The following is a 17,371-nucleotide window of genomic DNA, read 5'->3' as shown; positions in this document are numbered from 1 at the left end:
TCTTACAACGAAAAAAAGGCTTTACACTCATACATTGTGGTATTGTTGACATTTTACTATAGGCTACACCAGTGTTTCCCAACCTTTTTTACACTAGTGCCCCCTTTGGCTCAATATTATTTCATATCGCCAATCTCATCTTGCTTTACAGTAAAGTATCATACTAATCGTTGTCTAACATCATACTGACTTCACATTCGTTTCGATAAGCTGTCAGTCTTATTTTAAGTTGTCTAACATACATTCACTGTACTAGGAATTTATAGATACATTAATTCACCAGGTTATGTCATTACCAGGAAAAACTCAACTTTCTGCACCAAGACTTTTAATCAGGGGTCGGCAACCTCTTCTTGTCACGGGCACTAATCAAACTCATAAAGAACTAAGAATTGTTTTATTGGAATGTTAGAACAACTGTGAATCAGGCGGACCTCCGATTTTTTTCATCCACCACTACTAATGAAAAGTGTAATAAAGCTACTTTAACACGATAACCTTAATATATAGTGCAATTCAGTGTTTGTTAAGCTGTTTAAGTCCTGACGCACCTGGCGAGCGAAGCGATCGCGATTTTTTTTTGTTTTGAGTATACTAACATTTATTTTAAATTTCGTGCTAGTATTCATTACATTGCTAAAAAAATGTTAAAATATATGTCTAATATTTTTGAATACGTTTTCCGTTTGTCCGCAACGGTAAAAAAGCGCTAATCTATTCCAAAGACAGCACAAGTAAACAAAAAGTGAACAAACTGGACGTAGAAAGATCATTCGCGCGAAGCGCGAATAATTTTTGCCCGTACTAAGTTAAAATAGTCAAAAAGTATTTAAAATGGACTCGTGTCTAGTTTTCAAAGAGGTGGCGGGTCGTAAGTTGGCGGCCCCTAAATATGCAAACATTTTGCCGCGTATAAAACTGTGAAACGCAACAACAACCAACAACTTTACATAAGAAAGTCAATTATTACGTAACAATGGTCCGAAAACTACTACAAATTCGCAGTACAAACGTTGCCATTTAAGGTTAAAAGTTACCTAAAGTCCTGTTTATTACTATTTTTATGTGAACTTTTTAATTAATTCTACCATAAGTACTTTCATGTAACGCCCCCTTATATGCATTCAGCGCCCCCCAAATCAGAAACAGACCCAAAACGCCCCTTGTAACTCTCCAACGCCCACAAGGGGGCGGTACCGCCCACGTTGGGAACCTCTGGGCTACACAGATAAATTGTCCTCATTATAATTATAATAGACTCGGGGCGAAACCGCGAAAGAACGATCAACCTACACAATCTACATACTTCTTATCGGAACACATTTCGAAGATGACGTCACAAAGTTACGTCATAATGGGGCGCTTAAAACAAATAGGCCTAACCTAAGAAATTCTGAGGTGAACGTTCGATGTCGTGAATAAATATACAACTTAACTCTTATTAGGAGATGGCAGGATCTTAATTTACTTCGGCGCATTCCTTTACCGTAACCGACCGTTCCGCCTTACATTTATCACTGAGTAGGCTGCACCGGTACCGTGAATGATCATTCAGACTTGATTTCTAGGTATGAATGAACAAAACCATATCTCAAATGCAACTGTTGATGTGATATAATAATTCGGAACTTGGTTTAATAACACTTATTAGTTTTTCGTGGAGGTAGGCCTATTCGCCGAGAATCAAACGAAACCAATCAAGGGTAGCTAATGTTCAGACATTATAGTGCGGATCAAACCTCTATAATTTAGTGTAGATTTTACAATGTTTTTAAGTTATAGGCTACGTTGAAATTATTTTCGCTTAAACCAGCAGTCGGCTAGGTTTTAAACTTACACACAACTAATACAAAATGATTCTGACTGTATTTTTCGATATTTTGTTTGGCTTGCGAATAACGTGAGGCAGGCCTATACTTCCAAAAATGGGAAAAAAAATTAATCCAATTTCAATAGCATTGTATCAAAAAATACACCATTTTTCTGCGAGTTTGTTACTACTAATTTGCAGCGCTCCATTGCTTTTGAAGTTATTCTTCAAAAAACGAAGTATTGTCGTCTGACGCAACCGCATAATACTCTAGCAAAGCTAGCAAATCAGGTCAGACACCATTAAAAGATCTTAAAAGTTATAGCCTATATGTAAATATATATCAGTTGCTAGTTTTGATGAGTATTCCGTTGTTACTGGTCACGATATAAGATTGACAATTATATTGCAAGGGTCAAGGTGATTTCCATTATCACATATTCAGTGCTACTAACGCAATAATAAACTTTTTTTTTCATAAAAGCGAAATCCAAGTGCGAAAAGTCAATAATGCAAATATAACCAAGTACTAAGTGAATATAACCAAGTAGTAAGTGATTTGGGATATAAGGCATAATTCCAAGAAAACACGAAAACATCTAAATAAATTAAAAAAATTAGTGGGGCATGTGAATTTGTAGCATGGAAAGAAAATTACAAATATTTGAACAGCGAAAAGAAAAAATTCTGAACAGCGAAACATTCGTTGAAACGAGGCCCAATAAGGATTGAGCACAAGCAACACAAAAAATATTTCTAGTCCAACATCTGCAGGGCTTTGAATAAATTTTTACGCCGTATATATTTTTACAAAACACGCCAAATAGAAAAAAGGTGTTTGCGCACCTTGGTAATATAAAAGTCTAAAACACACAGCAGCCACAAAAGAGTTTTTGTTGAAAAATCGCCCTAGTAAAAATCTCTAGGCTTTACACAATTAAAAGGATTTCCAAAATTGTTTCATTTTCACTTGAAATGATGTCATTCTACATTCTATTATTAAAGTCAGGAAATTGTTGCCAATGCAAAAGCAGGAGTTATATACAGCCTTCTGCGCCATAAACGATTCCACAAGTCTGAATTTTCGTCAACAAAAAGAATCCAGCAGCAGAAATCACGCTTCAAAGCACGATCGGCGTTCCGCATTTCGTGAAGCGCCGAAAGTCCGTGTCGCGCACGCTAAGGCCGAGCGCGTGCGTGATGACGTCAACGGCAGCCGATGACGTCGCGCCGGCGTCATCGGCGCTGCCCAGGGCCGGGTTCACCTCGACCAGGTCGATGACGCTCAGGCACCCAGTCCTTGCCACCTCCTCGCTAACGTACATCGCTTCGCGGTGGGTCAGGCCTCCAGGCACTGTGGAAAGGTAGAAGTTTTATGGACTCCAGCCTTTAAGACCGACTTTAGACCAACACCAACGTCGGAAAAACACAGTTCGTGAAATGACAAAAAAAATGGACTTGTACCGCAAAATTGTAGTAATACCGTATAGTCGTAGTAACGCCTAAACCGGAAAACGTCCTAAACCCGTCGGATTAACAGTTAAATGACCAGAATAAGGCCTATACAACCTTTTATGTATAACCCCAAACCCCAGCACTAACTTCATCACTAACTAACCTAATTATTTTTACGTTAACCAAACTTCTAACCCAACCCATTAGCCACCACTAATCCAAACAGGGGCAAGCAATCAGGTATCAAAACAGCGGCACCCAAACGTCTACAGTACACCATAACAGCCGATGCCGGACCGATGACCCCCGATTGTCCCATACCCTCTCCATTACGTTTCTGTCGTCATTCGGACCATTTAGACCTTATTCCGATGAATTTAGGACTCTTGCCGACAGGTTTAAGTCTTAGACAAAATTCTGCCATGGATGTTCGAGGGCTCAGGTACCTCAGGGGGTGGTGTTCTGCCAAGGACTATACGGTATTATAGATTATTCTGCTTTAAAAATTGTTGTTTTTAGTTCTTATTTTGTGTTCCCGGTTTTATGTTTGTGGTTACTGGTTAAACAACATAATATATTTCGGTTATATCCATATTTATGTGTATTTCAGTTAATAAAACTGGAACTTCATTTATCATGAGAAATTCTTGTAAATCCTGAGTGTTTCATGATCCGTGACTATTTCAACACTTTTAGTCCTTGTAGGACTACACCAATTTCACACAAACTTTTACTTCTTATTTGATTTTGTTTTCTCTGACTTTCGATATGCAATTGTTAAACTAATGCAAAGCAAAGTTCTTTAATATGCGTATTACATAAAAATACTTCGAGGAGTAAAAACAAACAAAGCGATAATGTTTACCGCTGTCCCATTTAAAAGGGCCGTCAAAAGTTTAATAATTTAAACTGGGCCACAACGAAGGTAAACCCTGTCTTAAAGAACCTTATTAAAAAAATGGACTACTGCTGTGTCTACGTCAGGGGTGGTATTTGTTATGTTAGACAAGGTGAACTTAAAGTATTCCATTTTTAACATAGTGGTTTGATTTCTTTAAAATCTTTGTAATCACAATTTGATTTTACCGTCTTTAAGCTCTCTTTTCTAGGGCATGATAGGGATCGCATTAAGTTAAGATAGAGATTGCATTAAACCAATTGCTTTTAAACTACGCAATATTTTTCGCATCAGAAATGTCGAGTTCAACCATGCCTAGAAGCCAAGAAGTTTAAACACACGTCGGGCTATGCAAGTACTTCCCGAAACCCAGAAAGGTGCTTTGGAAAGAGCAAACCTGTTCGACTTTTTACCTGCAGTGCCGGTGGATGGCGCTATGGAGGGGTCGAGCGCGTCGATGTCGAAACTGAGGTGGATCGGGCGATTACCACTGTGAAACAAACATTTAAAGCTTTAAATCCTGAACCTTGTGATACCTTTAATAACGAACCTGTTTATAAAACAGTAACACCCAAAAACCGTATGATAAATTTGCAAAGGGCGCTAAAGTATGACCTTGGGTAACCGCGGTGGTCCGTTAGGACACCTGAAAACGATATTGTTTTTTGACCTGCTTGCAATACCTAAAATACAATTGCCAAACAACACGGTGTGCCTGGTCTAGAACGCTTATTTCTTGACATTTACTACAGATTTTGATTTACACGCTGCACTTCGTTTATAATGCGATTTGTTTAATAACAGCATTGTTTTTGATACTTTAAAAACTAGCACACCTTTGTGGTTTTGTTTTCACTAGTCTGGGTCCCGCGGATTGATCATGCCAAAAACACAGATCGCGCAAAATCCTTGTTGTTATTATTAATTATTGCCCATATTTTTTTTTAAAAAAGAAAAACATTGTCGCCGACAACTGAAATCTGAATAGGTCCCTAATAATCGAATAAGTTCTCCCACCTAGGATTGATCATGTCGAGCAGCTTCTCCATGCAATGGGCGATCCCGTTTCGGTCGATCTCGCGGATGCTGCAGTGCGGGATGTTGTGTCTCCGCATGATCGCGCTGTGAAAAAAAATCTCGATAACCAGCACTGTCTCGCCTCAGACCGACGCGGTGTTTTCATAGAGGCACAATGCAACGAGTGGTGTCCAGTGTTCGGACCAGGCCGTAAAACTAAATGTAACTTGTCTCATATTGTTGATCCATCTTACAACGTTAATTTTAAAAAGAGTACGTTATTTAATAACGTGAAAACCGTAGCCTTCGAAAGGGCTTAACGAAATTAGTAAGCGTTTCAAGGATTTTCTTAGTAATCTTTTATTTTTTCTGTGAATGCTTTCTTTTTTAATAAAAGAAGCTATAAGATCAACACAGTCTTTTGGGGTTCGGATTTTTTATTAAAATTGAGTTCTGACGTTAGCCAGTGAGTCGTAACATTTTACATAGGTTGTCAGTAATAAATAACAAATAATTTGCCAACAAAATTGTTCGAATCTCAGCAACAATTTTATGTTAAGTATATATCTTTGGTCTTAGTTTTCAACAATGCCGGGAAAAACTATATGAAAATGCCAGCGTAAAGAAAGTAATAAAAGCACTGTATATTGTGTAAACTTTCTAATTCGCAAACAGAACGTTTACAAAAGTACTTACATTTCTCCAGGGTCGATATCGCGAATGGCGAGAAAGCCAATGCTGGGCGACCTTATGCTGCAAACAAGTGATCGTTTTATATCACTCATCGAAGCGTTATGTTATGTTTAGCAGAAAAGAAAATAAGAAAACTCCTTGGATTTGCACCAATCGAACTGACCATAGTATGAGGCAAAATCGTAAGATCATATTTGAAGTTTTATTTTAGCGAATATTATGTTATATTTTTCAAGTTGTTAAGTCTTAAAAACTGGGCCTTTAGTTTACTCATAAAAACATTGTTTTACGAGTAGCAGAAAATAAAATAAAGTAACTCACCAGGGTTTGCACCAGTCGAACTGACTCGTGTTCAGTCTCTGCAAAAACATTTATATTGTGAAAAAAGGAGACCAAGAGTAGTTTGGAAAAAATTGGTCAATTTAAAATTTGTTTTTAATTAAAAAACAAACATCATATTTCAGTCATATGGGTAAAGCATGATCACCTAATACAGTGGTTCTAAACCGGGGTGCCGCGGCACTCTAGGGTGACACTTTTAACGCTCAAGGGTGTCGAGAGATATTTCAAATTCTTTAGAATTTCAATTTTTGCTTTATTGGTGAGCTTCTTGATACAATTTTTTGTATACGATAAAAGTGCATAAAATTAAAAAAAAAATTCAACCTTGTTGCACAGTGTTTCGCAACATTGTCATGTTTCAACCTCGTTTATTGTAAGGTTACATTTAACCACTCAGCACAAATGCGAGCAAGGGTGCCGCGAACTACGTATAATTTCTGTATGGTGCCGCAAGCCGAAAAATGTTGCGAAACACTGACCTAATACAACATGGCATTTTTAGCAGGTGGGAGTGCGAAGTGAACTGAGTGACCGGTCGGTCTCAGCACGTTGTTCATACGCGACAGCATCAAATTATCCAATTACTGGCGACGCAAAATAATGCAAATACAAACCTAGATCACCTTACGCCTAACAGGCTTAACGTATGTCCATTGACAGTTTAAAATTAAATAAACTTATTAGTTTGCAAGTTACGATGAAGAAAATCAGACCTGCGCCAAAAAAAAGCTGCGGAATATTCAGCTAATATTAAGCTGTTAAAATTCGTATCTACTTCCTAGAAGACACACGAATTTTCAAAACCCATATTGAAACTGTTAAACGGGTTTACCTTGTGTTGTAGGTCGTGCATGAGGAAGTGCAGCGGCATGCCGTGGATGTTTCCACTGGGCGAGGTCTCGTGTGTGTTTAGGTCGGGGTGTGCGTCAACCCACAGAACACACAGGTTGGGTCGCACAGCCGCGTGTCCCGATATGCTGCCGATCGCAATGCTGCGAATACATGTTTGCATAGCTATATAAAGGTTTGCTTGTGTGTCGCTTTCGGTTGCCACAACGCCTGTGATTGTGAAACCTATAAACAGGCGCGGGTACAGGGTTTTTGTTTAGGGAGACATGCAATTTTTTTTCATAAAGGTATGTCCTAAGGTGATGTCACAAAGTAACATCTTAACTCGACGTCATGAAGAAGTGACCTTAAGAACACCACAAAATTAGTTTATTTTGTTAAAGTTTAAGGTTGTTACTTTCAATACAAAAGCTATAAAGACGTAACTTTCATTTTCAAATTTGCGGTAAGGTGCAGGACGACTTTTGGGTACATAAATTTTACAAAATTAACTTAGACGTACGAGAAACGTTAGTCAGTCTCTGGAAAATTTATTGCATTTACGTAGTTAAAATAAAATAAAACAAGTTTTGGGGGCCATAGCCATGTGCACTTTTCCTTGCCCTACCTCAACATAAGGCAAAAATAAAAATAAAGGTTGTAACAATTAATAAACTAAATGTCACCAGTCTTTATCACATAAATAATTTGTAGATTTTGGTTTGTAACTTGTATAGGTTAAATTTTTCCTAATTTTCAAGTTTACTAAAAGTACGGGTCTGTCTAACAATATTTACCGGTCTCTCGGTCAAAATTAGTTTTCATTCAGACAGGGAAATCGAACAGCGTCAAACAGAGAATTCGCTCAATCTAATTCTAATCAAACTTAAAAAAGGGTGGATTTCTTTCACTTTTATTCTTAACTTTTGAGCACTAATACATCGACTTGCAGTATCGGTTTTGCTGCGTTGGTAACAAGCCAGAATCTGAGTAAAATCGTCGTTAAAACGGTAAACGGTCGACGCAAAATGTGGTTTGCATTAGAGTTTGGAATTCCTTTGGGACTTTGTTCTAGTGGTGTCAAGGGTATTGCGATTTCTCGAAGAACAAACCGCTAATGTGGCATAATGGTTAGAGCTTTAGTCAGACCCAGCATTAATCACAAAACTCATATACAACGTGTTAAATGTGGCTTTACGTTCGTGTCAGATATTTTGGTAAGATGCACGACGCTATCCTATACCGTTAAAATTACTGCCTACCAGAGCACAGAAAACGCGTTAAACAAAAAATCATAAGATTATAAATGATTATACATTAACTGAAGATGATACAAGCTCGTATCGAAACGTCTTAATCAAGATGCTGTCGATTTACTCGACCTTTTTGGCTTTGCAATTTATTATAAAGTTAATAAACGATTATAAAATATAAGAAGCTTCGGCTTTGCAAAATTAAACACAGGACATAGTTGCGATGCATTTCAAAAGCGTACCAAAGAATTTGGTTTAAAATGCATCAGAAAATAGCCTTTGGCTCTTAGGTCAATTGTGGAAAACAGCTTGTTGCGCTAATATATCCTTCATACATCCTTCCGCCATCTGCTGCTCGTATAAATTGAATTGGCAACTAAGGCAATAGCGTGTATTAATTACGCGGTAAATGCTCGGCGGTCAATATCCACAACCTGTTGATTTCATTTGGGTCGCATTATATCCAATCGCACACAGTATACCAGCTGTCAGATTTTACCCACAGATCCATTCTGATATTGGTTTACTATTATCTATCATCAATATTAGCGTAGGTGTTTATTTCTGACTTATATTTACAAGTCGTGTTGTAACAGCTAAGTTAATGACTTCACTTAAATTAACTTAAGTTACTGTTTATTTTGCTCGACCCAAAGTACTTTTAACAAATGACCTGACCTGAGACTTCAATCCACTGAAAGGTCTGCTTCCTGTATGTCGCACTTTGTCGTTTACTAAAAGTTGAAAGTTTTATACTCAACTCGAAATTGGGTTGGGAAATAAAATGATTTTCCTTGCTGTCGATTCACTAGAAACTTCAGAACCTCTTTTATTTTTTAATTGTGGACTGTTTATCTTACTGGTTGAAATGTATCCTCGTGATATGGACACCTAAGTCCTACTTTTTTATTTAATCAGTTCTAATCCGTTATTAACGAAAATCTCACCTGTGATCGCCACCCAGTGTAACGCAGATGTCGTTAGAACGCAGAACTGTTGACACCGATTCTGAGAGCTAAAACGAAGAATCAGTGCCCTTCGTTATCATTTGAAAACAAAGATAGGATTTAAACAACGGAAAACAAAAACGAGCAGGCGAAAGATTCTCAAAACAAAAAACATTTAAGCTAAATCACAATTTATTGGGATTGGGATACAGCCTTTTTTCTATTACTATATCCATTGACAAACTAACGAATAAACTTGCAAACAAAATATTTTTTTGCAAAATCTAAATATTTTTATGCTGCTATTAAAGTACACCTTACATAACACATCGGGTGATTGTTGTTTTCGTAAAAAACGATTTCTGCCTCAGTACGGGCGTTAAAAGATTGGCAGCGAACACCACTTTAAGTCATGAGGAAAATCCTTTTCTAGTTTTTTGGCCAATAAGGAAAGCTCGTACAATGAATAGGTGATACAAGTTATAGAAATTTAATTGAAGGAGGCTGATTAATAATTAATTTGTTATATCATTTCCACTTTTTAAGCGACAAAAAGAACTCGAAAACTTGTCTGTTGATAACACCACACAAAACTGAATTCTAATAATTATCAGAGGCAATGCATACACACTCAAACAATCCAAAATGAATACCTTTTAAAACTCTACATTCTCTACCAATTTCGGGATGAAAACAGCACATTGCGAAAAAAAATTAACAACAGATCGACTTAAAATATAGCAATCTTAAGAGATGCACTCATAATAATAATTTTCCTAAATTTATTAAAAAATGAAATTCAATGACACGGCAGTTACTGGAGGCTGGTTGTACCTGCTTGTTAATGGCAGCGTTCTCGTTGATGTTGTTCAGCGGGTGATCGGCGTCGTTTTCATTTTCAATCTGGCTTTTCCTAAACCGCACGTCGCCAAAGTCGGTGACTTTGATTCCTTGAAAATGCAACGTTTTAAACCAGTGGTTCTTGAACTGGAGGGCGCGCCCCCATGGAGGGGGGGGGCATGTGAGGTTCCCAAGGGGGCGCGAGTTTTGCAAACTAGAAACGATTTCTAAAGCAGAATATGTATTTAAAGTTGTAGCTACATATTTTGGCAACAATGATATAAAATGGAAGAAACTTGTGGGTGTCTGCACTAATGGTGCTCCGACAATGTTCGATTTTACCCTGTAGGCATGCACGCACAGTTCTTTGCCCAAACAGGTGAAACATTGGCCGTAAAGGTTGCAAACAAAATATTTTTTAACTTTATTTTTAAAAACTATATTTTAATATTTTTTTGCTGTGGGCGACACAAGCTGGTAAAGGATAAGAACCACCAGTCAACTGAATACAGCTTTTCAAAGATCAAGGCCAACTCAATGCGAAGCATGGCGCAGCACAACTTAACCTTCGATTATCACATACACCATAAATATTCCCATACAACATGAGGTGGCCAACCAATCAGATACCAGAGCCGGATTTGTTACTTGGTTAACCGCAAAAAGCCATACTTGACACACATGGACCGAAATGAATGGCCTGTCACTCCATTTCTTATTCACTACCACAATGCGATCGCATAAAGCGAGAAAAAAGTGCCTTTATTTAGTTAAATAGAGTAAATTTTAACGTAAAAGGACACGACGCATTGGCTGGAAAAATGCACATTTCTCGATAAAATGAAATTTATCAAAACTATTTGGGCATAGTTTTTGCGTTTATCTTGTTTAAAAAGTGTTACTAAAATTACAATAGCCTTAAGGCAATCAGTCTGAGAAATTGAAACATTTAAAAAAAATCATGTGCAACAGTGACGTAAGAGTCGCATATAACTGGGTGATGAGCTGCATGCGGCTCGCGAGCTGCGTGTTGGCCACCCCTACCATATTATAACGCAGTTTAATTTAAAACACGTTTATCCCATTAGTCTGTTTAAGTTCAGGCACAGAGGAAACCTGTTTCAACTTGGCGACGTCGATCGATTGTGCACGTTTTCTTACCGCGATTATTATTCGAGCGGACGCATAATGTCGTTTCATTAAGACCCATTTTTAATACAAGAACACAAGACGAAAACGTTGTGACTTAAAGCCCATCTTCTCGTTATAAAAAATGTACAGCAAAACCTACGCCTGTCCCTATGGTATTTTGACAGGGACATAGGGTTTCTTATATTTCCCTATCAATCTCAGGAAGTATAGCCTAGCCTGCTACGTTAACTTCGTACTAATATACAATAGTTGCCGTCTCCCACCAAAGCTGAATTAAAAAAAACATGCACACAGCGACCGGGTCAATCAAGTGCACGTTAATAACGTCACAATGAAATCAACGATGATGGCCTGTAGAATGAATACAGTACAAGCACGTGGCTTCAGTGTTACACTCCAGTGTTTTTTGTGCTTCACACAGAGATACGTTAACAGCTAAACGCGCGTGGGTCGTTGGGTTGACCTGAAGAAGGGCAAGCAGATCAATATTCTATCTATATACAAACAGCGTGACAGAGTAACATAGGCAATAGGCATGTTGGTCGTGGAATAACAAGAACTAGATAATATTATATCGGTAAGTATCTATGTCTTGTATTGCAACATATCCCTACGAGTATACTTGTGACACGCATAGGGTAAATGTTATAGTTCAACAGGCAAATGGAGCACGCACTATTAATGAAACAAGTTTTGTATTGACCGTTTTGGAATAAAATCACTTTCGTTTGTCCCTGTTTTAACCCGTCCAAACCTAATATATAACTTTGTTTGGCATTGAAAGTATCTTTTCGTATGGCCTTTTTTAGTATTTCTTTATGGAAAACTAGAACCATCACGTTCGTGTACCAAACGGGGTGACAACCAGCCATGGCTCAGTAAAGTAGGTCGAACCGTGACTGCACGCCTTGAGCGGATAAGCCTAACTGAAATTCGATGCCACAAACACCTCACCATTGTGGTTGGAGATTTTTTCGATGAGACCTGCATCACGAATGGCTTTCGGGCCTCGCTGTACGCCATCTTTTTGCTGAAACGGATAAATAAGATTCCATTGTTGGTTTGAAAAGCAACGCTTGGACAGCCCTTGGTCAAATAAAGTGTTGTATTGTACTCGCCGGCCTGCACCCTTAGCCTTCTAGCCAGGGGGATTAACGGTATGGTAGGCCTAAGGCTGTTGAAGGGCCTAATTTGCAAACCAAGCTACAAAAAAGTAATAAAAATACATACCGGCTACAACAGTGGTTCTTAACATTTGGTAACCTGTCGAACCCCTATGTTATTGTGCAAGCTTTCGACGAACCCCAAATTTTCGCTCAGTATTCGTTTCTTCCTCCTAGCAGCTGAAACTGGGCACATTTAAATTATAAACTTGCATTTATATAGGTTAGATTGGCCAAACTTTCAATTTATAACGTTACATGACACCTTGGTGGGCAAAACTTTTTTTGTCGCGCCCTGAAGTACTTTTTTCAGAGCTATTGAAGACCCACTACGTTAAACCGCTACGAAACAGTGGCGGATTCGGGATATTTGATTTTGGGGTGAAATATTACACGGCGCCTTGATGCCCAAATCAGTGCCATGTCATAATGTAAAACATACTATAAAACTCGGGTTACGCGCGCAAGGGCCAAAACATTTTCGTTTAAGTATAGTTGGTTGGGTAAAAATATATTTCGATAGGCTCTCAGGAACACTTGATACATCCAAGCTGAGCCAATTAAAAAATCCTATGCTACACCAACTTTTGAAATAAAGTTCAATCAATTTACGGCTTTCACGCGGCCCGCAACTGCATGATAACAATAATCTATCCAAAAGTAACTAGCGGCCCACTAAAAATGGCTCTGCGACCCACATTTGGGCCGCGGCACATAATTTGCCGACCACTGCCTTGGCACATAAAAGAGATTCCAATTTAGCTTGAAATAACAGTATTTATGTTTCTGAGGAAGTTCTCGCCGAACCCTTGAAACAGTTGCGTCGAACACCAAGGGTTCGATCGAACCCTGGTTAAGAACCACTGGGCTACTTAAAAAATTGAAAATTATTTACTGTAAAACATTTACCAAGCTTTACAGCTAATAAACGTATGAATTATGTTATCGACATTCAAACCTCTAACAACATCTTTCTATACTTAAAAATGATAGCGCAGAGAGGCGTGTATCTGACATTGTTGAACGACGAACGTAGATCGTTCTAACTCGTTAAGGTACGAAAGAAGTACGGTGCTAGATCTGTATCACTATCAGCCTTACACAAAAATTGAGGAGGCGAATTTTTTCAGGGTCTAAGGCAGTGGTTCTCAAACTGGGGTCCGCGGTCCTTTTGGGGTCCGCGAGACAATTTTCTGGGACCGCGAAGCACCTAACAAAACATCAGCACGACGCTTCTGAAGAAGAAAATTTTTTTGCAATAAAATTTTCAGGCAACTTAAGTTTTCCAAGCCAAGCTTAACAAACACAATAATAATAACTATGCCGTACACATGCTAAATTGTGGGACAAAAGAAAAAAAGCCAAACGAAAGAAAGAAAGTCAGGCTGGACCTATACGCGCAAAGTGACATTACGCTAGCCGCTAGCGTAATTCAAACGTGTTTTCGCTCTTCATTACAAGCTACGATTAGTAGTTGTTTATTCACGCGATTGCATGCTTTGAGTTGAATTGTGGATTGTGACGTCATAGTATTGCATTGTGATGAAAATTACGTTTTCACAGCTTGCTGCGCTGCCACTGTGGGCTGTACAGTAATCGGTCGCGGTTTTAAAACTGTTCGTGATTGCTTCACTCAAATAAAGTGATTTTACTATACTAAATACGGTATCAACAAAACCAAACATAGCCGAGCTGATAGCAAAGAAGCAAGTGCACCCGTCCCTTTTATACCATTAAAAACAACGTGTTATTTTGTGTTTATTTGTGCATATTTTTAAGAGGCTGTAAGCAATTAAAAAAATTGCTAGAGGACCGTTGCGTAATTATTTTTTAAAGTTTGATTGCCACTGGTCTAAGGCTATCGCCTTAGTAGCCTAATGGTTAATCCGGCACTGCTTTTAGTCATATGCAACGAATTTTGTAAATAATAGGAGATAGACATTAAGCAACGCATTGTAAATCTTTAAGTTACGACTTGATAACGAGACCTGTTGACAGCATATTAGCACGATAGGTTAAAATAAGGCTAATTACTGACCTGTCCATAATGCATCGGCGCTCCAAGCACACCCACTTGAATCTGTTTTGCTCCGTTAGAGTAGCATCGCAGACCGAAAAATAGCGGCCCCTTGCTTGAAAGCAAGCGCAACGCGGATTTGTTCATTTATTACACAGTTGTTAACGCAGCCTTAAACACTCGCACCGAAAGTCCGCGTTCAGTTATCCTTACTAAAACGCGTCCAGGCAAAACCCTAAGCACTGCAGCGAGCTCTAAAAACCAGTTACAAAGAATAGGGTGTCAAATTATCAAGCGAAGTCAGTCATTGCGACCTCGTTACGTACTGCTGCAGAGAGCGTCGCGCGATTGCTGGACTGTTCGTCACAGATCGAATCGCCCGCCCACGACACGCCCACAAAACTTCCCACTTTACAGTCCAATGACTGAAAACCTGAACAAATTTGGTTGTGATTTCTATTTTCCTTTAGTCGTGTTCTGCAATTTTGGCTGGGCAATGAACAAAATTTAGGCTACGAGAAGAAGATTGTTTCTAATGCTGCAAAACACGTTTTACGAAAAATGCAAAGCTGCTGTATTGCGTCACGGTTCTCTTATTTCTAATCGATAACAGCTAAACCTTTTCTGTGTTAACCACAGCTAGTTGCCCGCTTGTGCTTAATGCTTAGCATTTATGAAGCATCATCTCAGCTATAGTGCTGGTCTGACAGGTCTGAACGCCGCTTAACGCTGGGCTCATCTAGCAGTTTACAAAAGTAAATTGGCGTGCTCCATTATTTTTTTACATGTTGTGCTTGTGATAGATTGGGTGGGTGCAGAAACCGAATGGTGTAAATGATGGCATGACTATAGCTCACACATGTTAAAAAGGCTACCGACCCATTATGTAGCAATCCTTCACATCACCTGAAATGCTACAGGGAATATATATGGTCAAACAAATTTTTTTTTTTTCTTTACTAAAAATTACAGTTTTGATTTCGTTGGGATGACTTAGAGAGCGTTATTATCCATTTTAATATAAGACCACAGAAATCAAACTAACGCAGTTCGTTTATTTAAACTATCGCGCCAACCCCACAACCCCACAACAAAGTTATTGATAACATTTTTAATCACGTTAATGTTGAGCCAAAAATTTGTGTTCTGATTGCTTACCCGATCCTAGTAGACAACAGCTTAAAGTAGTATTGGCGGTACTCGTTTACCAGCATTATTCCTTTGCGTCCCCATAGTAGGCCTACGGTCACTCATAACTGTAAACTTAGCGCAAAACATACCTAAGAACTTATTTACTTTCTTTTTTTTCTTTTTTGGGGTGTAACACAAAACCAGGCCATGTTAAATATAAACAAAATAAAAGCGCGTTTCGATCCATAGCTCGTTTATCTAAAATAGAATGAGGCACTAGATTAGCTATACGCTTGCTTTCGGACCTGCCTACACTTCTGACCACATAAGATGACGTAACATAGTAACGACTTCGTCCAAAATAAATGACTTAATCCCTGACTCGTCACTAAATTAGGCCTACGCTATTGCGCAATGTGGAAGCCATTCACAGACAGCGGGACTAGTCACGCCACGCGAATGTAAAACAGTCCCGAGTAGGCTAAGTAACACTTGATGGGTCGTACGATCACATTGGGTGAACCAGTTGTTCTTTACCTTTCCAGTAGCGTTGCTCTTTTTTGAATTTATAAAGTGGTGAACAGCAGTTAATCAGCAAACAAATAAACAACACCAGAAGGACTAATCATTTAAACATTTTAAACATTTGCCAAGGCTAAAAACAACACTTTACTAGATATCGCCGGTCAGCTACAGCATTCCATATTATTGTAAACACTACTTTCTATTGCGCTTGTATATTTCAACAGAGAGAGCTTGAACACTGTACTGTCGAACGCCACTAAATCGAAACTAAACAAACTGCCTTCATAAATCAAAGTGCATATTGTCAGTTTTCTAGGTGTATTCTATATACGAAAAATTGGCATAATCGCGTTTTCAAAGAATTCAGTTCACAGCAGTTCAGCGCAAGCACGGGGTGGTGGCATGGCCACATTTACAACTTTTAAACTTAAAAGAATAATTTAGCACTTTTGTACGATTTTAGAACTTTGCAATTGTTCAGTGCTGTTGTACTGTCTTTTGACAAAATGGCCTGTAAACTCTATACAACAGTAATTTATTTTGCTATTGGTGTTATACATTCCAACAAAACGAGTTTTTTAGTCTTGGATCTTTAATGCAATCTTAAAAAGATCATATAGTTTGGGAATACAAAATAAATTGTCAGCCTGCTCGAAATTGTTGGCCTGCCCGAAACTGTCGACCTGTCCGGTTACTTTGTTGGTCAAACAAAGCACTTTTTGCTTTATTATGATTCTTTTCAACCCAAGTCGTCCGTGCCAGCAGAAAAAGCAAACCAAAAAAATACTCAGCCGGGCGATAATTTGGCCAATGTTCGTTTCCGTTGGTCAACACGAAAAATGCCGAGCACTCTAAAAGGGTGATTGATGAATGAACAACAACGGACCCTTGACTTGGTTTCAGCTTCAGTCAAAAGAAAGGGTGGACCAAGGTTTTTTGTTTGGGGGCAAGAAATTCTTCAGGAATGTAATGACTTCACAAACTTACGTTTCAACGCGACGTCGTAAGCGCAATAAATCTTAAAACGCCTTTTGTGTTTAAGCCAGAGGTTCCCAACGTGGGCGGTACCGCCCCCTTGTGGGCGTTAGCGAGTTACAAGGGGGCGTTTTGGGTCCGTTTCTAATTTGGGGGGCGCTGAATGCACTTAAGGGGGCGTTACATAAAACCACTTATAGGCTAAATTTTATAAAATGTTCGCATAAAAATAGTAACAAACAGGACTGTAGGTAACCTTTAACCTTAAATGGAAACTTTCGTACTGCGAATCTGTAGCAGTTTTCGGACCATTGTTACGTAATAA

General features: G+C 38.6%; 1 protein-coding gene across 1 annotated transcript; it reads right to left on the bottom strand.

Annotated features, from left to right (window-relative positions):
• Nucleotides 1-1,985: 1,985 nt before the first annotated feature.
• Nucleotides 1,986-15,660, bottom strand: LOC146169715 (arginase, hepatic-like). Its single transcript, XM_083388823.1, has 11 exons — nucleotides 15,574-15,660; nucleotides 14,437-14,848; nucleotides 12,190-12,265; nucleotides 10,078-10,193; nucleotides 9,244-9,311; nucleotides 7,048-7,207; nucleotides 6,195-6,232; nucleotides 5,877-5,933; nucleotides 5,181-5,285; nucleotides 4,577-4,653; nucleotides 1,986-3,164 (listed from the first exon to the last, which is right to left on the bottom strand). The coding sequence occupies exons 2-11, from the start codon at nucleotides 14,560-14,562 to the stop codon at nucleotides 2,932-2,934; spliced, it is 1,056 nt and encodes a 351-aa protein (XP_083244949.1). The 5' UTR covers nucleotides 14,563-14,848; nucleotides 15,574-15,660; the 3' UTR covers nucleotides 1,986-2,931.
• Between the last annotated feature and the right edge of the window lie 1,711 nt (nucleotides 15,661-17,371).

The sequence above is a fragment of the Ascidiella aspersa genome, chromosome 1 (genome assembly GCF_963924565.1).
Source record: "Ascidiella aspersa chromosome 1, kaAscAspe10.2, whole genome shotgun sequence".
In the NCBI taxonomy this organism is placed as follows: Eukaryota; Metazoa; Chordata; class Ascidiacea; order Phlebobranchia; family Ascidiidae; genus Ascidiella; species Ascidiella aspersa.
Note: the sequence above shows the minus strand (reverse complement) of the source record. Positions and strands in the feature narration are given on the sequence as shown.